At 42.2% G+C, this 22,384-nt stretch overlaps 6 protein-coding genes across 9 annotated transcripts in view; all 6 read left to right on the plus strand.

The window, feature by feature from the left end:
* The first annotated feature begins 1,072 nt into the window (after positions 1–1,072).
* Positions 1,073–3,379, plus strand: LOC131267688 (histone-lysine N-methyltransferase MECOM-like). Its single transcript, XM_058270621.1, has 4 exons — positions 1,073–1,284; positions 1,355–2,134; positions 2,196–2,341; positions 2,403–3,379. The coding sequence occupies exons 1-4, from the start codon at positions 1,153–1,155 to the stop codon at positions 2,443–2,445; spliced, it is 1,101 nt and encodes a 366-aa protein (XP_058126604.1). The 5' UTR covers positions 1,073–1,152; the 3' UTR covers positions 2,446–3,379.
* A 249-nt stretch (positions 3,380–3,628) lies between these two features.
* LOC131267689 (zinc finger protein 16-like) lies at positions 3,629–5,305 on the plus strand. The gene is made up of 4 exons (XM_058270622.1): positions 3,629–3,808; positions 3,891–4,667; positions 4,748–4,893; positions 4,973–5,305. The coding sequence occupies exons 1-4, from the start codon at positions 3,677–3,679 to the stop codon at positions 5,013–5,015; spliced, it is 1,098 nt and encodes a 365-aa protein (XP_058126605.1). The 5' UTR covers positions 3,629–3,676; the 3' UTR covers positions 5,016–5,305.
* Positions 5,306–5,405: 100 nt separating this feature from the next.
* Positions 5,406–7,111, plus strand: LOC131267690 (myoneurin-like). The gene is made up of 4 exons (XM_058270623.1): positions 5,406–5,607; positions 5,680–6,447; positions 6,528–6,673; positions 6,735–7,111. The coding sequence occupies exons 1-4, from the start codon at positions 5,476–5,478 to the stop codon at positions 6,775–6,777; spliced, it is 1,089 nt and encodes a 362-aa protein (XP_058126606.1). The 5' UTR covers positions 5,406–5,475; the 3' UTR covers positions 6,778–7,111.
* Positions 7,112–7,295: 184 nt separating this feature from the next.
* On the plus strand, positions 7,296–8,780 carry LOC131263766 (zinc finger Y-chromosomal protein-like). Its single transcript, XM_058266022.1, has 4 exons — positions 7,296–7,485; positions 7,558–8,331; positions 8,413–8,558; positions 8,634–8,780. The coding sequence occupies exons 1-4, from the start codon at positions 7,354–7,356 to the stop codon at positions 8,674–8,676; spliced, it is 1,095 nt and encodes a 364-aa protein (XP_058122005.1). The 5' UTR covers positions 7,296–7,353; the 3' UTR covers positions 8,677–8,780.
* A 567-nt stretch (positions 8,781–9,347) lies between these two features.
* LOC131263093 (dolichyl-phosphate beta-glucosyltransferase) lies at positions 9,348–10,773 on the plus strand. Of its 3 annotated transcripts, none has more exons than XM_058265242.1 (4): positions 9,348–9,575; positions 9,645–9,819; positions 9,881–10,617; positions 10,683–10,773. In XM_058265242.1, the coding sequence occupies exons 1-3, from the start codon at positions 9,504–9,506 to the stop codon at positions 10,615–10,617; spliced, it is 984 nt and encodes a 327-aa protein (XP_058121225.1). In that variant the 5' UTR covers positions 9,348–9,503; the 3' UTR covers positions 10,683–10,773. The 3 variants fall into 3 exon arrangements, with proteins under 3 accessions (XP_058121225.1, XP_058121226.1, XP_058121223.1); XM_058265243.1 differs by having other exon boundaries at positions 10,688–10,773; XM_058265240.1 differs by having other exon boundaries at positions 9,881–10,773.
* A 195-nt stretch (positions 10,774–10,968) lies between these two features.
* Positions 10,969–22,384, plus strand: part of LOC131266331 (tyrosine-protein kinase Btk29A) — an 80,187-nt gene continuing 68,771 nt past the window's right edge. The window contains exons 1-2 of one of the 2 annotated variants that reach the window (XM_058268802.1): positions 10,969–11,084; positions 14,105–14,696. In XM_058268802.1, coding sequence (XP_058124785.1) covers positions 14,541–14,696 — 156 coding nt within the window. In that variant the 5' untranslated portion in view covers positions 10,969–11,084; positions 14,105–14,540. Of the gene's footprint in view, positions 11,094–14,104; positions 14,697–22,384 lie in introns of both variants that reach the window. The other variant, XM_058268801.1, reaches the window with a different exon arrangement.

Below are 22,384 nucleotides of genomic sequence, written 5' to 3' on the forward strand. Positions count from 1 at the left end.
AGTTTGTAAATGGTGAAAGTAGTTTACAATGATGATTGACGAACAAGTAGTACGTTGATTGATCCTCCCCACAGAAACACTTACGACAGGAAGTTACATAAAGCGCAAGGTTTTATCATTTCTTTCAATTCGTACTGTGATGAAAACACATGAACAAATTTAGGCATTTGTTTGTTTTGCGTTACAAACTCTTTTTTCTGTCGTTTTTCACACAAATTTTGTAGGTGTTAATAAAAGTGAACATTTGTGTCGTACAGAATAAGGCGTCCGTCGTTTGATGATGTCCGAAATGGTTATCTAAATAATTGTACATTTTACCTTATCCGTTAATCGTCTGCCGCTTAAGCTGCCAGAAGAAGGATGCACTCTTTCAGTGCAATGAATTAAAATTTGAAGTGGACAACCTTAAATTATTCTTGGCTTGGACATGCCATACCTTCAAGGACTTTTTTCCTTTTGTGTACATGGATAATCAATCCTCTCGTACAGGGGAGGGTCATGGGCGGATTTTCTAACCGGCGCCCTACTGTCACGGAGTCCTCAAGTATCTTTACTGAAATTTTCAAGATATTTCGTAGAACGTCTCAATAGAAAGATATTTGGTCTGAAGTGCAAAAAGAAGGAATCTTCTTCTTGGCGTAACGACATGACCAAGAGATGCCTGCCCCATTAAGGGCTTACGAGACTTGTTTTTCCCTGTTGTACGTGGATAGTCAGTACTCTCGTACAGGAGACGGTCCGGTTTCGGTTGGGATTCGAACCCAAGCCGTCGAGGTGGTGAGCCCCGGCGCTCATGGCTCATGGGCCGATTTTTCTAACCGGCGCTACCGCTCGGCTGTCGCGGATCCCCCAGAAAAAAAAGGAATATCCCATCCAAAATGTATGGACTACCCGGGTAGCCGCGTGAGACGGTTCCGTATGGAACAAGCACGGGTAAACGTTAAATTTGAAACGTTTGGTTGTCACTTTTCATATATTTTTTTAGCGAAACATGTTTTGACATTTCGCTAGATGGATGATTGTAAACAAATGTACGGCGGCAAACTGTTTTTAGTCGTTCTTGCAGTAGATCGTAATGCTCAGCGAGCTGCCCAATCATTTAATTTTCTGCACATCTCTTTTTGTTTTAAAGTTTAAGAACAAAGTTTAGCTATGGCGGCTACTATTGAAAATCTAGCAACCGTTTGTCGGTTTTGTTTTTGCAAAAGTGGTTTAATATCCCTTTCGGAGGCCTTGCGTACGACCGTCGCTGTCGAGGATGTGTTGCATTCCACTGGAATTAAGGTTCGTACATCATCGTGTTGGTAATTTGATTTGATGTAAAAATTGCAATTGGTCATATTTTGATTTGCAGATATCTGAAAATGAAGAGCTACCCTACGCCGTTTGTCATGCCTGCTGCAAAATCATAAGGAATTCTGTCAGTTTTCGCAATACGTGTTTGAAAAATGATATCATCCTGAAAAAAGTCCTTTCCGTGATAGATGTGGATAAAAGTACTAGCAAACCCTTTCAGTGTACAGCTCCAAAACGGGGAAACTTGGTGGAAAACGCTGCAGAAAGTAACATTGAAACAATTACGCTTGATGAATCAGATTCCGATGATTCTCTCCCATCGCTTTACGGAGAAGCTATGCAAGAAGCTTGGAATGCTAATACATCAACCGCACAAAGTGAAGAATGGCTGATATCTTCTACTATCGAAAAGGAACCTGATCATCCGCTCATTGCGGTCTGTGAAGAGAACGAAAATAATGCTTCCAACAGTGTGGTGGACCTAGATGTATCAGGGAATCCTATATCGAATGACGATAATGATTCTGATAGCGCTATTCCTTCACTTAATGGTGAATCAAAAGTTCCTCCAACTAAAAATGACTCGTTTACCAAAGATGCGAATGAAGACAAAGTACAGTGTCATTTGTGCGGTACATTTCAGCGCTATTTCATTCAGCATTTGAAACGAGTGCATCAGAAGAAAAATAGATTTTCATGCCCATATTGCCCGAAACAGATGCTCGAAAGATATATTCTTAAAGAGCACATCAACACATGGCACAAAAAGGACATAATGTACACGTGTGAGCGCTGTGGTAAAGGATACACAAATTATAGCGGTTACTTCTACCATATAGTATGTATTCATATTGTTTCTGTTCTCTGTAGAAATCGCACTCATATAAGTAAAATTTCAGCAAAACTCGCATGGAAAGCTTGATTCGTATGAGTGTGAAACATGCCACAAGAAATGGAAGTCTTATGATTCGTACAGAAAACATAGAAAAAAACATTTTGTGACTTCTATCACTTGTAAGGATTGTGGGAAGATTTACAAAAACAAGTAAGTAAATGCAAAATTTTGCATAAACCCAGCTATAACAATATGTTTTTAATTTTTGTAGTGCAACATTCGAGCAACATCAACTTCAATATCATCCTACATAGTTATGGAAGAAGATCGGATTGTAAAGGCCGATCACAAGTTAAATCTACAAATGCCTCCAGCATACCTCTTTGAAAAATGAAAATATTGGACCATGGCATTAGCAAACATCCAATTAGAACTAGTGCATGTTTGTTAGAAGTAGCTGCATTGAGAAATTAAACAAGACAGAAGAAAAACTAGTTTTCAGAAACACCAGGAAAAATTTGAAGTGACTTTGAAGTTAAAATGGCTAAAACGATACAAGTCGTACAAGGAAAGTCGTTCTACTGGTAGACATCCGATCCCAAATATGAGGCAAAACCATCCTGTTTAGTTGATACTCAATGTTCGCTGCCAACAAGATAGATTTTAGTGCCAAATTAGTAAAGTTTGGAATCTCAACCAATTGAGACGATTCAGCCAAGGACATAGCTAAACATATGCTGATTCCGTGTTCGTGTCCTCTGTACGCAGTCCGTATTCAGTTGTATGCGCACGCTACGTTTTATTCTTTCAAGTTACATTTGTCATTATTTCTTAACACGATCAGCTATTTCTACTAAACTAAACACTCAAAGATTTTCGATTTTTCACTATAGAGCAGTAAGAATATTTTAGTGCTTCATACAAAAAACCCATCCCAATTTTTATCGGATTTGCCTGGTTTGTTTTCTTCTAAATGAAGAAAATTGTTTAACGAGGTGTTCCTATTATATGTTTATAGATAACGTTTTAAATACTTTATCTTTTCCCACTTTTTATGTAACTCTGCTATTTAGAAAGTTCCTCTCTCCATTATAAAGGGTTTGAAAACATTAAAGCATCGTTTAAAGTATCCGGCCGGCGCATTCGGTTTCTCTTAAATCATCTGGCTCTTTTTGGAAAACGTGTGCCGATCCCTGCTATAGATGGATGTTAACTACTAGTGAGGGACTGTGGAACGTTTGCAGCTATACCAATTTCAGAGGATTTTGTTGGATCATGTTCATGAATATACAGAAGATTTCTAATCAATTTTCTGTTTTCTCGAGAAAATAAAGTGAATGAAAATTTTATTTGCAACGGAGGTTTATTCAAACCATCAGTTGTCTACATGCGACTTCATCAAAACAATATGTATGTTTTCTTTTTTATTTGGACAGCGTTTTGACATTTCGACAAATTTTTGTTAGTAAACAAATGGCAGTATAGTTTTGCTTGATATTCTCCAATTTTTGCACCTTCATTGAATGTGTTAACGAAAGTGAAACCATGGCGTCTCGAATCAAAGAAATAGGAACCGTCTGTCGGTTTTGCTTGTGCAAAGAAGGATTAATTGCCATGTCGGATGCAATTGGTTCGGTGTTCGCTGCGGAGGACGTGCTGTATTACACGGGGATTCAGGTTCGTTCGTAGCTTCCTTAATGATTGTATACAATCACGCTTTGGGGCCAGGTTTGCTAAAGGGCCTTGGTTTGATTCGCAGATATCTGAAAAAGAAGAGCTACCCTACGCCATCTGCCATGTTTGCTGTAAAGTTATAAGAAACTCAGTCAGGTTTCGCAGCACGTGTTTGAAAAATGATACCATCATTAAAAAGCTACTTTCGTTACTAAAGGCAGAAAAAAGTACTAACGTACCCTTTGAGTATCCTGCTCCAAGCATGGGAACCTTCGGTGGAAACACCCCCAGAAGTAATACTGAGACAATAACGTTGGATGAATCTGATTCCGATGATTCTCCCCCATCGCTTCACGGAGAAGCTATGCAAGAGGCTTCGAATGATATTGCACCATCCGTAGAAAATGGGCAAAGAATAACATCTTCTACCACCGAAAAGGAATCTGTGGATCATGGGGGCTGTGTAGAGAATGAAAAAAGTACTTCCAATGAAATGATGAACCAAAATGACGAATCGGTGGATCTTATGTCGAAAGATGATAGTGATTCTGATAGCTCTCTGCCTTCACTGTATGGCGAATCTATGGTTCCTCCTGTTAAAAATGACTCATTTATTAAAGATGCGAACGAAGGCAAAGAAATGTGTCATTTATGCGGTACTTTTCAGCGCTATTTCTATAACCATATGAAACGAGTGCATCAGAAGAAGCATACGTTTTCATGCCCATATTGCCCGAAACAACTGTCCGAAAGATATCATCTTAAAGATCACATCAACACATGGCATAAGAAGCACATAAAGTTTACATGTCCACACTGTGGTAAAGGATACACTAATTATGACGGCTACTTCTACCATTTAGTAAGTATTCGTATAATTGCTTTTCCATAAAGAAATCGCACTAATAATTTAAAATCAAATATGCTTCGGTTAAATTTCAGGAAAACTCCCATGGAAAGAGCAACTCGTATGAGTGCGAAACATGCCACAAGAAATGGAAGTCTATCGATTCATACAGAAAACATAGGCGAACACATTCGGTGACTGCTATTACGTGTAAGGACTGTGGAAGGATTTATAAAAACAAGTAAGTCAATGCAAAATTTCGCATAAACCGTCAATGCAAAATTTCGCAAGAAATAAAAATATGTTTTTTATGTTTGTAGTGTAACATTCGAGCAACACCTACTTCAATATCATCCCACATAGGAATGTGGTGGGATCGGATTGTAAGCAACACTTGTCGAGATATGAATATTCGATGATTTTGTAGGAGCACTTTTGCTGCCATAATCGGGCTGGTTCAGAACAATTCGAAGTCACTTGAAAAGGACCTGTTTGTAAATCATGCGCTGTGTTTCTGCTGGCGTTAACGCTTGGTTTTTTTAGGATCCTCACATAGGCTAATGAAGTATTTTTCTATGTTGAGAACTATCGCAGCATTAAAAATTATTTAAATTATTTGTAACGGAGGATTATTCGAAACATTGATTGTCTACACTGAACTTCATTTTTCGTGTTTTCTTTTCTGTCTTGCGAACATTTTGACATTTTGCTACATGTTTGTTAGTAAACAAATGTATTGCGGCCTAGCTGCATTAGATATTTTCCAATCCTTGCACCCGATTCGGCTAGTTTTGATAGTACTTTCGTAACCGAAAGTTCAACTATGGCTCCTCGAATCAAAGAAATAGGAACCGTTTGTCGGTTTTGCTTGTGCCAAGAAGGATTAATAACTTTGTCAGAGGCGATCGGTCCGGTGTTCGCTGCGGAGGATGTGCTGTATTACACGGGGATTCAGGTTCGTTCGTAACTCCCTTCATGATTGTATACAATGAAAACAAATTCTAAAGGGCCTTGATTTGTTTCGCAGATATCTGAAACAGAAGAGCTTCCCTACGCCATCTGCCATGTATGCTGTAAAGTCATAAGAAACTCAGTGAGTTTTCGCAGCACGTGTTTGAAAAATGATGTCGTCTTCAAAAAGCTACTTTCGGTACTAAATGCGGATAACAGTGTTCCCGATTCTCTCGAGAAGACGGCTCCAAGCATGGCCACCTTGTTGAAAAACGCTGCCGGATGTAACACTGAGACAATAACGTTGGATGAATCAGATTCCGATGATTCTCTCCCATCGCTCTATGGAGAGGCCATGCAAGAGGCTTACGATGATATTGCATTATCTGTAAGAAGTGTAGAAAGCATAACATCTACTGCCGAAAAAGAATCTGGTGTTCATTCGCAAATTTCAGTATGTGAGGAGAACGAAAATAATGCTTCCAACAGTGTGGTGGGCCTAGAACCAATAACTGTGGACGATAGTGATTCTGATAGCTCTCTGCCTTCACTGTATGGTGAAAGTGAAGTTCCACCACCAAAACCTAAATATGTTACTAAGGATGCGAACGAAGGCAAAGAACAGTGCCATTTGTGTGGTACTTTTCATCCATATGTGAAACGTCATGTGGAACGAGTACATGAAAAGAAAATAGGGTTTAATTGTCCACATTGCCCGAAGCGACTGGGAGACAAATATCATCTAAAATCCCACGTAAACACATGGCACAAAAAGGTCATTATGTTTACCTGTGAGCACTGTGGTAAAGGATACACAAATTACAAAAGCTACACGTATCATTTAGTGAGTATCCATATTTTTTTCTTTTCTGTTTAGAAATTGAACTCATTATTGATAACGAATATGCTTTTGTAAAATTTCAGGCTAACTCGCATGGAAAGAGCGACTCATATGAGTGTGAAACATGCCACAAGAAATGGAAGTCTATCGATTCATACAGAAAACATAGAAAAGAACATTCGGTGACTTCTATCACTTGTAAGGACTGTGGAAGGATTTACCAAAACAAGTAAGTCAATGCAAAATTTCGCATAAACCCAGCAATAACAATATGTTTTTAATTTTTGTAGTGTAACATTCGAGCAACACCTACTTCAATATCATCCCACATAGGAATGTGGGAGGATCGGATTGTAAGCAACACTTGTCGAGATGTGAATATTCGATGATTTTGTTGGAGCATGTTCATGAATTGTTACAAGATTTACAAAGCCATCAGCGTTCTTCTAGAGGCATCTAGGGGAAACTGGAAAATTTTAAACGGCTTTTTTAGTTCCATAATTTGGTTCTGGTCATTTGGACGATGCTTGAAAAGGACTTGTTTGTAAATCATGTGCTTTGTTCCTGTTACGCTAAATAACGCATGGTTATTTAGGATCCTCATACAGTGCATGGTCATTTTAGTATTTTTAGTTTGAAGACCAACAGAAATAAAAATATAAATAATATTTGTAATAGAGGCCAGCCATTTTTTCGCTTTTTTCAAAGTGTTTTTTGCCTTTTGTATGGGACAGCGTCGAGAATACTGACAGGTATCGTCGAGAAATCGCAATACCCTCAAATATTTGACATTTTGCTACATGTTTGTTAGTAAACAAATGTATGGCGACATAGCTGCATTCGTTATTTTTATTCCTTGCACCAGGTTCAGCTTGTATCGACTGTATTTTCTTTAACGAAAGCTCAACTATGGCGTCCCGAGTTAAAGAAATAGGAACCATTTGTCGGTTTTGCTTGTGTCAAGAAAGATTGATGGCTTTGTCGGAGGCGATTGGTTCGGCATTCACTGCGGAGGACGTGCTGTATTACACGGGGATTCAGGTACGTTCGTAGCTTCCTTAATGATTGTATACAATGAATACTAATTCTAAAGGGCCTTGGTTTGTTTTGTAGATATCTGTAAAAGAAGAGCTACCCTACGCCATCTGCCATGTATGCTGTAATGTAATAAGAAACTCTGTTATGTTTCGCAGCATGTGCTTGAAAAAAGATGTCGTCTTCAAAACGCTACTTTCTGTCCTGAATTTCGATAAGAGTGCTCCTGATTCTATTGAGCGTACAGCTGCAAGCACCTTGTGGGAAACCGCCGTCGGGTGTAACACTGAGACAATAACGTTGGATGAATCAGATTCCGATGATTCTATCCCTTCGCTTTACGGAGAAGCTATGCAAGAAGCTTTGTCGGATACTGCACCATCGGTAGCAAGTGAGAAAAGGCTAACATCTACCGCCGAAAAGGAAGCTATGGATCATACATTAACTGGGGACTGTGAAGAGAATGAAAAAAGTACTTCCAATGAAATGATGAACCAAAATGACGAATCGGTGAATCTTATGCCGAAAGATGATAGTGATTCTGATGGCTCTTTGCCTTCACTGTATGGCGAAAGTGCGGTTCCCCCGCCGAAACCTAAATATCCTAAGGATTCGAACGAAGGCAAAGAACAGTGTCATGTGTGTGGTAGTTTTCACGTTGATGTTAAACATCACGTGCAACGAGTACATGAAAAGAAAATGGGACATGCTTGTCCATATTGCCCGAAGCGAGTGAACGATGGTTATCAACTCAATTCCCACATAAATACATGGCATAAGAAGGAAATCATATTTACGTGTCAACACTGTGGTAAAGGTTATATCAATCATAGCAGTTACGTGTACCATTTAGTACGTAATTACGATTATTCTTCAGTTTTCTTTTGGCTATAAACCTATCGTTAACAAGAAACTACCATGGTACATTTCCAGGCTAACTCTCATGGGAAGAGCGACTGGTATGAGTGTGAAACATGCCACAAGAGATGGAAGTCTATCGATTCATACAGAAAGCATAGGAAATCACATTCGGTGACTGCTATTACGTGTAACATTTGCAGAAAAACATACAAAAATGAGTAAGTATTGACTGCATATTATGTTTATCCTAGTTTCGTATATGTTCATATATTTTCATTTTTATTTTCTTTTAGAGCATCCTACGAGCAACATGTACTTCGATACCATCCAACATAGGCTTGTAGGTGGCTTGTTCATTTTACAGATCCGTTGAACCGATTTTATTTAATGATGAATATAAATTGACTTTGAAATAAACTAGTACGCATGTCCAGGATGCACATCAAGTGTATTTCATTATGATATTCATCATTTTAGTATGCAGGATTTTTTGCAATGCATCGTAGAACGTTAAATAACGCTTTCGATTCATTTCACGTTTGCGTTTTTGACAACAATCACAACAGTTTGACCTAGCTGGATTTAAATGAAATAAAAAGCGATAAAATAAACACATAAAATAGGCATTGTTAACCGGGCCAAAACTGGTACACAGGTGGGCCAAAAGAGCGACAAAAAGTGTGTTGGGAAATTGATTTTTTTGAGTGAAACATGAAATATATAAATTTTATTGAATGCTTAGATAGCTTCTCTACATTACTATAAGAAGTTTTTCGTTACATGATCGATACAATGAATGCAAAATTTCTTTTGTGGATACCCTCCACTAAGTGTGACAAAAGTGAAACTTTTACCTTACCGGTTGTTTGTAAAATTCAAAATGACAAACGATAAGTTTTCGTTTGGCAGCACTGGCTTGCGACAACGCTGCACAATTTGCCGATGTGTTTCACGATGACGTTTGAATGTTTTGGAAATCGGCTTTTTTTACGCGTTGTGTGGCAAAAATACCGCACGCACAGTTTGCTGTTGCAACAGTCGAAGAACAAACGGTGGCTGTGTAGATATCGGGTGTTTCACATTCTCGGAAACGTATTATAATTTGGTGATTTAAATTTTCCAACAATGAATTAAAGGTTTGGCAAGAGTGATAAATTGCAATAATGTTGACCACCGAGTTTGTTCAGTTGGTCCTGCTTTTTGGCTCCGGTTCCGTGTTTTTCTTGTTCGTAGTGGTAAGTAGGTGATGTTTTGGGTCATGTTACATACCTTAATTTGATGCCCTGTGGTTTGCCATCTTTTAGCTAGGAATAATTTTGAAAGTCACAACTACGGCCTTTCCAAAAATTATTCGCTTCAAGGATGAACAGTTTTATACGGACCCCACCAGCGGGGAAAACCTGCCCTTCCCATCGCTCGCTGACGAACCAACGTTGAAACTAAGCGTTATCATCCCTGCCTTTGACGAGGAAAAAAGACGTATGTTATTGCATTACTATAGAAAAGGTTTGCATTCAATGATACCGATTGTAAATTTTAGTGCCCATAATGTTAGACGAGTGTCTGGAATATCTCGACGAACGGTCGCGTAAAGAGAAAGATTTTACTTATGAAGTGATCGTCGTCAGCGATGGAAGCCGCGACCGAACGGTGGACGTAGCGCTGGAATATGTTAAACGGCACGGTACAGAAAAGGTGCGTGTCTTGGCACTGGTGCAAAATCGTGGCAAAGGAGGTGCCGTACGGATGGGTATGTTGAGCAGCCGTGGCGAGTTTTTGCTGTTCGCCGACGCAGACGGTGCCACAAAGTTTACCGATTACGGCAAGCTCGAGCGAAGTATCGCACAGCTGTGCGGTAACGACTGGCACCGGGATGCACTGGCCATCGGTTCGCGGGCCCATCTGGAGGAGGAAGCGACAGCCAAGCGGACGTTCTTTCGTACGATCCTGATGCATGGGTTTCATTTTCTCGTGTGGACGTTCGCGGTGAAACGAGTACGTGACACGCAGTGCGGCTTCAAGCTGGTGACGCGTTCGGCCGCCCGCAAGCTCTTCCAGGTGATGCACGTTGAACGGTGGGCGTTCGACGTGGAGCTACTGTTTATCGCCCAGTCGTACAACATTCCGATCGAGGAAATCGCCGTCAACTGGACAGAGATCGAGGGTTCCAAGTTGACCCCGTTCTGGTCGTGGCTGCAGATGGGGCGAGATCTGATGCTGATTTGGTTCCGGTACGCCATCGGGGCCTGGCAGTTGCGCAAAGAGCATTCGAATTAGGTAGCAACCATCCCGGTACCAGTTACTGGCCGATAGTTTAAAGCATTTTCTTTCTTTTCGTTTAGGATAGGATTCTGAGAAAGAGCTATTTTATTATAAGTAAACTGGATGTGTCCAATAAAAACAAAAAAAGCTTATGCCCGCTTGGATACTGCATTCCTTTGGTTTTCGACGCCGATCAAATTGAAGTTTTACACTTGACAGTTCGATGAAGTCCCAGCATCAATTTACAGCACGGTTCGTCGCTCGTGTTGACATTCGCCCAAACTGCCAGCAGCTTGTGTTTCTTTTTCTGCCCGCTGCTGTCAAAACAACAAGCGCGACTCGCTACGGCGGAACGCGAGATCGCGAGAAGTGTAGCGCAGAAAAACATCACACACAGTCCTTGCGTATTTTCGGCGAGAGTGTAACGCAGTTCTGCAGCATCGTGTTCCGTAGTTTGTTAAACGATTCCATGTGTTTCTGGGGTGCGTAAGGTAAAGTGCATTGGTTTTTAGTGCGGTTTGGTGGGCTGATGTACTCTCGCAGCATAGTCAAAACACACATACACACGAGTGACGAGTCCCCCAAACTGCCCGTTTGTCAGTCGCGTTCCGGTGCTGGATTGCTTCTTTCGCCGTAAGTTGATCGCTAGTCGAAGTCTGGAAGTTTTTCCATAGCGTGAAGAATAATTCGTACCGTTGAGATCATTCTCCATACCCACACACAAACTCACACTGCCAAGCGTTTGTGGTTCCCAATTGTCGTCGTTGTCGTGCGCTACCGTGTGGTTCTTGGCTGCCAGACGTACGAAAAAAAAAAACCGGAATGACGGAAACGGCGGCGCGGACCAGTCGAAATCTCCATTTCCAGCCGCTCGTGCGTAGGCTGCAATCAAGTCCTGCCTTAACTTAACGAGAATGTTCCGCTCGATGGAACCGCCCGGCGGTGGTGGTTCACGGGCTGTACGGTTCGCTTCTTTCGCGTAGTGTGTTGCGTACGGTCCCGCGATCAAGTGTTGCTCCGGTTCGCCTCGACCGCCTCGAAGGGTCAGCCATCGGTCATAGGGCACACCGCGGACAACCATGTGCGGCGACAGTGCTCCATCGGTGTGTACGCGCAAATAAATTCGCACCCGCTCGCAATCGGCTCGTGCTTCCTGCTGCCCTTCAAGGATAAGACCAGTTGCGTGCGACGGTGATAAGTGGTTTCGCAGCGCACAATCAACTCCATTGTGAAGAAACCGGGAGAAAACGATCGAGAACAGATTGACGATGGAGCGAAGAAGAAGTTGGTGACCGCAAATCTAGTTAACCCAGCGTTGCTACGCCAACGCACATGCGAAACACATGTGGCTGGCCGTTCACAGTTGCACAGAAGAAGGGGGAAAACAACAAGATCGCTACCGCCGAGTACCAACAGCTCCGTCGAGTGCTGTTGGTACTGGAAATGTAGAAGTTTAATTTAGAATCAGGAACGACACCAGTGCAATACAACGATCGTGCCATTCCTTATCTGCCATTCTTACTTTAGAACAATCTTTTTCAGCTTATCGAGAGCATTGAGTGAATCAGCTGTAAATCAAAATCGTTGTTACTCATCGCCATTATTGATGAGTAGCCTACTTTGCACCTCTAAGAAAATCATCACTTTCACCTGGCTTCTTTTTCCTGGTCCGTACGCTAACTCCTGTTTTGTAACAAAGCTTTTATTTCTTTTCATTCCCGCACCATTGCTGCTGTTCCTTCGATTTGTCATCAGTTTTTGAGGGAAAGCACCATCCCCGGAGGAGGGGCTCGTCACCACCCGCATCCAAAACATTAACGTCCGATTGCGTGGAATGGCTACGATTTCCGCTTGGAGGGCAGACCGGTTTTTGCATGATATTGGTCCAGTGGCCAATTGAGCATTCTTCTTCTTCTCGCCATATGTCCCCTATCGTGACTGGACAGGTGGCTAAAGAAGTACCTACATCCAGGGGAATGAAAAAGATTGGTTGAGTCATCCATCCATCGAACACCTTTTGATTGATTTCGGACAACCTTCTTCAACTTGCGCCGGAGGTAAACCGGATCCTTTCCCTTGTACGGACTTGGCAATTTGTTACACCTGAAGGGCCTTTACACCTGAAAGGTTCAGTTTTCCTTTTCGTGTGTGTGCGTATTCCGCTTTCCACTGCCAACCGGTGTGATGTGATGTCATGCCAGAAGAATGCATCGATTTCTGCAAAGGTATGTGCAGTGGTCCAACGGCATCTTGGTGACGATGGTGTGTGATTTAAATTCCTTCTTTCTATCCATCCGGCTTGAACCTGGAAGGGTTGTAAAGGGCTCCCTAAAACGATCATGCATGCTTTCCATGAGTCACAGAATGTGTCTTTAAATGCCCCATTTCTTGACTCACACTGTTGGATAAGAGTTTCTTTGCAGTTGTTACGATGCGAGCAAGTAGGGATGTATGCATAATCATTTTTAAAGTATTCTGATAACAAAAAGCAATGCTTTCTCAGCCCGTCTTGGGACCGATTTCAAGTCAAAACTCGCGCGAAACCAAGACATCGCATGGGGGAGAGGATATAGCTCCACAAACAGTCAGAACTCGCCGGCGGGGCGAAGATCACCCACCGACTTGGAAACCGCTGTTCCAAGAATTGCCGCTCGGACGTGGTTTCTCGTTCGAGCGAAACAAATAAAACTCTCGATCGATGCGATCGGAACAAATCTGAACGTTCGCTGAATTAATTATGCCATTGTGTCGCGCCCAGACCGCGCCGCACTCTTTCTCCCTTGGGCCAGTGCCACGCCGTGGCCATACTTGGCAGTTGAAGCAAAATAAAAAAAAAACGAAACAGAAACGAAATGAAAAGGAACTAAAACAACCCCTCAATCCTGTCGCCATGCGAATCCGCCCGTATCCGCATTATCTCCCGAAGTCCCAGGTCCCAGACTTATGGATTGACCAGTGCCTTTTTTCGCTAATGCCTATGCAAATGAACCGGTTCCGGGCCGAGTTCGGAGGTGGAACTTGGTTTTTCTTCTTTTCCAGCTGCGTGTCAAACGTGTCGTTGACGTGTTTTTCAGTCAGATTTCCCCCCTTTGGTTTGAAGTACGTTGTAAATTTTGGGCCTTTGGGCTGTTTTGGTATGGTGATACGCGTCGAATGCCCAGCAGGGAGTCATATTTGATTCTTTGGATGTCTTCCAGATTATCAGTATCGGTTGAGGCTGATGCAGTTGGAATAGTTTCCTCCGAGCGCTTGTGTTTGTTTGGTTTTCCTCTGGTGCGCTCCTTGGTGTTCAAAACACACCTTTTATTATTCTACAGTGTCTTTCCGACGCTCGGTTCTTCTATGGCCGTCCCCGTCGTGATAATCTACCCTCGGTGGACAATTATGTTGCTGCGCACGATAAGAAGATTGTAGGTCATCGATTAAATGTTAATCGCAGCGATGAACAAATCATCTCGCTGGGCAATGATTGATCGTTTTGTTTTTGCTTGTCGTTTCCCAGAAGGTGCGTATCTAGTTGGTCGTTTGTGTTGTGACCAAATGGTTAAAAAATGAGCTGAGGCGGTTTTCCTTTTGAAGCATGAAACAGTGTCACCAGTTACGAGTTAATTTGTTGGTGCGTTTAGTCGCAAGTGAATGTGTATCGTAAGCGATCGCGTGTGAATCGGAGCTGGAAAATGTGCATCGTTGGGTGAAGGAGCGTAGTCAGCCCATTTATCCTCGGTGACCGGTGGCCATAAGGGAACCATCCCGCTACCATCCGCTTCGCAGCAGCTTGGTGCGAAAGTAGGGAAACACATTATAGATAAGCCATAGGTTTCGGGTCCCGAAACGGATCCCACCAGTCTCTGCTAGTCGATGCCGGAACTAGTCAGTGCAGCTAGTCCATTAACAATAGCAACCGGAAGCAGTGCAAGCGGCAGGCGCCCCGCACGACGATGATGACCGAACGGCGCAGCGATTTCGTGCTGAAGGGCGGCTACATGGTGAAGCGATCGCAGAACAAGAAACGCTTCACGCCGGTCAACTACAAGACGCGCTGGTTCGAGCTGACGCGCTTCTATCTGTCGTACTACGACATCGGGAACCTGGAGGTAAGTGAAGCGTGGCCACCCGCCCTCCCGCGATGCCCGGACGACTCGTGGCTGATACGTCCCTACTAACGATGGTGCAAATAGAAAAGAACAAAAAAAAAAATCATTCAAACACACGAACACACCCATACGAAACGTCAATTAATCCCAACACAGATCTTTTAATTTGAGTCGCGAGAGCATGGTGGCGATCGCGAACGATCGTTAACATAGTCGCAGGAATGGATTTGTTTTTGTTCTCATCTCGATTTCGTTCCATTCTACCACGCTAGTTTGTGATTAACTTAGATGCTGCCCTAAACAATACTAATTAAGGATCGATCGATTGAATCGTTCTTGCTTGCGATTGAAAGTTAAACACATGCCACTCAACATGTACAATTGGTTACGGTTACCGTATTTAACGGATTTGTAGGGCGCTATTAATTTGCCAGAATATTGCAATTATTCATCCAATATCAGTTTATTTCAATTTTTTTTATTCAGAATTAAACATATTGGCTTTTGTTGACATTATTTAAAAACGATTTTTGTGTAGATAAAGGTTATAAAAGCGAACTTTAACTATGTTAATACTGCGACAAAAACCTTTACAAACTGGTGAGTTTTTTTTTCTACAACTAGAAAACATATAAACAGAAATCAGTATGATTTACGTTTAGCTTATCAAACTTATCTTTATCTATCTTTACTTAACGTTATCTTATCTATCTTTTAACATATTCGTGTCGTTACACTCAGAAAAATAAGAAAATATTGTTCCTTTGGAAATCTTAACTTAATGTGAGCTAACTAAAATAAGCCCATCTGGTTTCGTCAGATATGGTAACCAATTTTAGCCATTGTTGTATTGTCTAAAAAAGGAAAGGGGCTTAGTTTATCAAATTTCGTTGAGATAAATCTTTTAAAAATATATTGAATAAAAGTTTGAGCAATAACAATTTGATAACTGGTTTGTAAAATAAAAGATCAAACAGCATCTTGCAACTTATTTCGACTTAAATATTAAAAAAAACCATAGTCCTTTGGTCATAAGAGCAAGTTTATGTTCATCATGGACTATTGCCAGTAGGTGTTGAAACATTGCTGGCCAAATTGAGTCGATTTGTTTTTCGCAATTTAAACTCACACCACACACCCTAATCTGCCCGAAACACTAAGCGTCAAGTGCAAACCATCATACAGAACATACAAAAAAAAAACCTAACCATCATCGCACGATCGTCATCTCTTCATCGCTTCATCGCCCGATCATGTGTTGTGTGCGCCTTCCATCGATCATTGTCATCGCCGCCGTGCTTTGCTGTTTGGGAAAGGGCGACGCGACGCCACTCAATTAACCCATAGTGCTTTCGATCAATGAATGTACCTAACCTAACTGTGTGTTTCCGCGTGTTGTTGGATGTGTGGTTCTGGGATTGATGATGGGGTGGGAGTGGAAGGAAAGAGGCCGCATCGGTAAACATCGTACTAATCGGCGCCTGGAACTTCGGCGTTCGACCACCCAGTGTCGCCGTCCCCAACGCTCACATGTCGATAGCCGATAAAAGATACACCCGAAAAGCCGTGCGAGACTGCAATCGATCAATGTCAGCGTGGCGAAGGTGGACGCGCAAAATTGCGATTTTGGCGGGACTTCGTAATGCCAGCAATGGGATCCCTATCCGGTTGTTGTTTGTGTTCTGTTTTTTTTCCGTCTTTCCTTGTTCTTCCTTTCAATTTCCTTTTTTTTCATCCCGTGTTGAGATGAGTTGTTCTGCTTGTGTCCTTTATCCCGATGCCCAGCAAATATACCCTGTTTTTGCTTAATCTTCTTTTTAATTCATCTTTTTAGTGAAGAATGAAGATAATTTAATGAAGCATTTAAATAACTTTTGGTTACCTCATGTGTTAAAGCCAAACACACATTGACAAAAAAAAAAAAGGCAGACAATCAGATATTACTTATTTGTAACGTGAATGTGTGCGGAATGTTTAATGCGTGTGAACTAGAATAGACGAGAAAACCCTTTCGCTAGGAAAGTGTTGCATGCCTCTCGAAGGACTGCTCGTGGACAAACCGGTTGCGATAACGTTAGGATGTTCCTACAACCCAACCAGGAGGGTAAATAGTTTGCGATTTTGTGTGTAACAAAGAAGGTAAATAAAATGAAAGGTTTTCTTTCCAATAATTGCATAAAATAGTACACTATTTGCATGAAACTATTCGTTTGCACATAGAACAGTAGCTCTACCCAGAATGTATTACTTGTTGTTGCACTTCCTAGTTCTTTAGATTTTTCAAAAATACGAACAATCGTGCTTGGAATAGTTTAAAAGGCATTATTAATATGTGTATAATGAATTGGGATTATGTAAATATGTCTCTCTTAGCCCTCTATCTCACCTCATTTATCGCTCGTTTATTCGTATGACCGATTACGTCGTTCACGATCGTACTGTTTGTTCGACAATAAAATTAACAATCACCAACGAGTGATCACAATGTTCGTCGTGGCATAGGCGAACCTTTCCAAATACATCCCTCTCGACGCGGGATGAGGTATCAGGTTGTTATCGAAAATCTGCCTCGCTTGTCTCCTTTTAATTATCCAATCCCAACCCAAAGGTTGTGAAGATGTTCCCCATAGATTGCCACATCGATCGACCACCACCACGATCCGGGGTTTCTAACAAGCCGATTAAAGAAGCCGCTATAAATCGCGTTGTCTAGTTGGGGTTCTGAACTTCCCTCGCTGAACCCCTTCTCCTCCTCCGGCAGGCGGCAAACAACAAACAAACAAATCATTTGAATACAAAAAAAAAAATCGCCATCGAAGCGGAAACCGTTCAGCTGAAAAGGGGGAGAAATTTCGGTGCGGAAAAATTGGGGATCAAAAAAGACGAAATAATTCGCCGAACAATATCAGCGTGTCGGGACGCTGTGAAGCTGCGCGACTTTAGACACGCAAATGTAACAGCCTTCAGTATCACCTCCCGAAAGGGTGGGGAGGGGCGCCATCGTGCGGCAGGGGCTGGGAAAAAGAGCGATGGGGGTGGGAAGGTTATCCGAAAGGATTCAATTTGTGTTGCGCCCTCCGAAACTCGGCCAGCTAATGATTCACTCGGGCGGCGAGCGGCGTCTGTTAAAGAGTGTGCGATTTAATAAATTTGATATTTACTCCAATCCCGCGATCGTAACGGGCCGATATCGCTCAAAAAAAGCAAACGCTTTCGAACGCGTTTCTTAAGACGCGCCGAGTCCGATCGGGAAGGCGGGCGGGCGGTCAGGTTCCGTTGCTCGCCGGTGGTCCGAATCCGAGTGTCAGCGGTGATTATGTTTTAGCGGCGAATTTTAGCGGATGTGCGCGGTTTGGCTCCCATTTTCCCCCCTCTTCTTCTTCTTCTTTCCAGATAGAGAGATGCGCCAAGACGTGTGGGGTGGTTGATATTTTTTCGTTCCTTTTATTTGAATTATACCTTCGCATCCGACTTTGCGCCGATAATATGGTGGTGGGTTGTTTTTTTATCATTAAGAATTGGACATGTTAAATGTTGTTGATGTGCGTTTTTTTCCTTCTCCCTGCGGAGCAAAATATCTTCAGCAGGCCGGGAAAAAGATGATGATGATGATTGTTTTAATATATTTTCGCAAACGCTTTGTGTTCTCGGCGAAACAGGCGTTGATCGTCGGCGTGCCAAATTAATCCCACTTTGGCGGTAAGGTGATATATAAAATGCAACAAAAACCTCACCCCTTCCCGTAAATCTATTTTAAACAAACGAAACCGACAAACTGACATCCGGAATATTGCGGAGCGGCCGGATTCGATTGAAGTTTCCGAATCGGTGACCGATGGAAACGACACGAACGGAATTCCCACGATCACCTTCTTGCGCGGGACATCTCGCAAGACACGCAGTTTTTTTTTGCGATCCCCCTGCCACCGATCGTGCAAGTCAAAGGCTTCTGCCCACCTTCGGCGGGACGTGTATACATATTTCTACGAATTAGCGCCCGTGATTCATCGGATCATTTCTCCCGCGAAAGAATGGAACCCGGGTGGTGTCGGTTTCTCCGCTTTTGTGTTGTCGTTTATGTCGTTTACGGGTGACAAGTTTATTGTCGTCGAAGCTCATCTGAGTGATATTCAACCCCTGTGAGTATTAGCGGGCGAGGATGCCGTGGATGGGGGTGCATTTCAATTAGCATATTTAACTTTAATTGTTTCGCGGAACAATGGATGCTTTTGCGAATCATTTCGCGGTTGTAAATAACTATTTTTCGGACAGATTCATTTTAGTTGCTTGCGATATTTTATGCAGGTTGTGGATATTATCTCACTTCTCAATAAACATGTTTCCTATACTTCCCATTTCCTTAGTCATTTGATTTATGTTTTGTAAAGTTAATTGTCTATTTTCATAACTTACTTATATTGTCTACGGTTAACCCGCGTCATGCCTTCTCGTTCATCCAATCAATTATAACAGCAGAGAATCCCTGTTGTGCAATATTTGCCTCCGCTTTATTGTCCATAGCGACCAAGTTCAGTTTTCTTATCATATTCGCGCGCCAACGTCTTGTGTCCTCGAACCCTTGGGGGAGTTAAATGCCACCCACCATTCACCAGCAAGTGGTGCAGACCCGTTTTTATTGTCCCATCTCATCAACCCCTTATCCCCCACCACCCCATTCAGTGACCTCTGTAATAACTGCACACTCGGTGTGCGCGCAATCTATGTGATAAGTGGTCGGCTCGCAGAAAGAAAGCATAGCGCTTGGGACGTTAAAAATAAACTCTCGGAAGGACACGGAAATGGAAGCACAAGGACCTGGCGGAGGAAACAGGGAGTGCCGTCACGCGAAATGAGGTCGATGGTCTATTGCACTGTGTCGTCGTAGTCATTCGGGACGCGCCGAACTAAAACAACAAACAGCGCGCCAGAGAGAATACATACAAACGCCCAGGATCAACAACGAGGGCCAGGGCGCGCTGGAAGTAAATAAATGACGATAGTTTGCCCCTCCCCGCTCACCAACCAACCCCGCTCCGCCAGCTTCGGCGGGTGGGCTGGGTGGCCACTTGTTAAACAAACGCCATCTGGGACGGAGTGCCATCGAGGACGCCTTTCATGCGCACTGAATAGGAAGTTCCGTGCACAATCCGGGAAAATATTGTCCTAAACGGCTGTCTCCGTAAAAACTTTTTGTTGAAAAGTTGTTTTCCACCGTATCTTCTTAATTTTGAATCGTTGTTTCTAACTCAAATTTTAAAAAATGTAAGGTTTTTTGTCATATCCTTTTGCAATAGTTCTTTTTTTATTCTATTTTCAAGTATTTAAGAATATAATAAATGGAATAAAACTATTAAGTAAAACATTGTAAATTAAACTTTATTTTAAACTAACACGTTAAAGATAGGAAAGCACACTTGCAAACAATTGAAAAGAATTGAAAATAACTTAGAAATTGATATTAAAACTCCATGAAACTGAAATAAATTTAATAAATTCAATAAGGCTTTGATAAAAGCGAAGATTGGATAAATATTAGTATTAAAGCCTTTTCTTGTTAATTGATGTAATTTACTAACATATTCATTACATACACACCAAATTTATTTAAATAACATTTAAAATTTTTTTCAACGCACAATTATGGTAATAGTGATTATTTCTATGGTAGAATTTTGTAGCAGAAATTTCTCTCCAGGTTTTGTGTTGTATAACTTTTCAGAGGGCTCTGTTATTACATGTTTCTCTGTTGAATATATTGAATATTGTTTTTTTTTTAAATATTTATTTGAGCATGTTGGGCGTTGCCGTATTATAAAAAATGTTTTTAGTATTGAATGATTTATGTTCATGGACAGTTTTTTTTTTCGTAATTTTATTATGAAGATTTTCAAACCACGATATGCATACAGTTTTCAGTATATCTTTCGGGAAATGAACAATTTCAAGTGACGTTTGAATCAATTTTTTTAATGTCTTTCAATGGTACTGCATTTATTATCTCAGGGGGTTAATGTTAAGCTCCTCATTATCACAACTTGTCGTTTCCTAATCCCGAACAATTCTCCTCGCGCTGATTGCTCTCTTCACGCGTGTTGGTATGAATTATTTCAATCACGAGCCCCCTTGACAGCGACCAAGATTCTCATTACAGTTGCTCATCTGTGTCCTTCTGCTTCGATTCCTTGACACATCGTTGCACACACGCGTGCATATGGGACAAAGTGCATACTGTCTCGTACAGATTTTTCCAGTGAATCGCCTCCCTCAATGTTCCGCTGTAGGCATGCCATTGCAACCAACACACCCTGGTTGCGCTTGGTTTGGGGAGAGAAAATTCGATTAAAGATGCGTCGACGATTGCTGACGTGGGTACTCGACACGGTGGCGGACGGTTTCACGGAAAACGCGTGTACCACGCAAGGATGATTCACCACACCCGGCCCTCCCGCGAGGGGGCTTGTCTGAAGAGGGTGGGCACGACGTCGCAGCCGTATTCTCCCCTAAAACTTTCCAAATGTACCCGCCGGCCTGGGAATGATGCACGTTCCCTTTAATCGCCGTAATGGTTAATCCCCTCGCTAGACACGCAGGGAGAAGGTGAGAAAAAAACACGGTAGAACGGGGTTGAGACTCCCTTGTGACACGACTTTTTTTAAGGGTCTTTCGAAATGTCTCTATGTTGGTATGTTACATTCCAATGTTTGGGTTTCGCAAGCTTAGTAGTACGCCTGTGAAACGTTGTTCGCGTGGTTATGGTTGTATCAGTGTGAGCTAGTGGTGAACTGATAAACCCTCGGCAATTGATCCTTGGCTCGTTTTCAGCAAGAACTTTTCGTCAACGGCAAAACATTGCGTTGAATGGTAACGCTTGACCTAACAGAAAATGTTCACTGAGTTAGCATAACATTGGGAAAAAAGCATTTCAATCATTCACATGAATTTTTCTTACAAAAACTGAAAGTATTTTGTGTGGAGATTTTCAAGGCAAGTTGTTAAATAGACCGAATCTATTCACCACAAGGTAAACGTTGTTGTCCTGTCAAGGGTTATATCAGGGAAAACTCTCTCCATCTATCACACACATACCTATAACAATTGCCGTTCGGGAAAGTCCTAGCACGATGTACAAGTGTTTGTACAACCATCCGAAGGGTGGTGCAGTACGCCTTCTTCGCTAGTGTTGGTGTACGGGCCGGGCCCCTCCGGGCTTCGCAGTTAGGGTGTCGATTTTCCGGCAACGACGACGACGGAAAAAACGCGTCTACCGTCGAGCCTGTGTTGGTGCCAGGAAAATCAGCACCAGGAGCCGCCCTATCCTGTTTGCAAGCGGGCAAGAAAAGAAAAGAAAAGAAAAAAAAAGCCACACTAGCAAAACCCGACCGCAAACCGTTCGCAGCAGGCGGCTCTTCCGTGCGTTGCGTTAGTTTTGTTGTTTCGTGCGAATCGAAAAGCCGTCCGGAAGCGATCCAAGTCGGCGTGATTTTCGTGCTACCTTCCCGTGCGTTTGCTGGCGAGTTTCCCATCAATGTATCCTGTGTGAAAATCGGTCAGATTGTCTTTGCTAGCTTTGGCATACCGCTGAAGGAAGCCTAATCGTAGATAAAAGGCGTTTCATGTCCGGCGCTTTAAGTGTAGTGAATCGTGTTCAATTTTTCCGGCTTCCGTTTGGAAAAAAAAATCTGAAATCC

The sequence above is a fragment of the Anopheles coustani genome, chromosome 2 (genome assembly GCF_943734705.1).
Source record: "Anopheles coustani chromosome 2, idAnoCousDA_361_x.2, whole genome shotgun sequence".
Lineage (NCBI taxonomy): Eukaryota > Metazoa > Arthropoda > Insecta > Diptera > Culicidae > Anopheles > Anopheles coustani.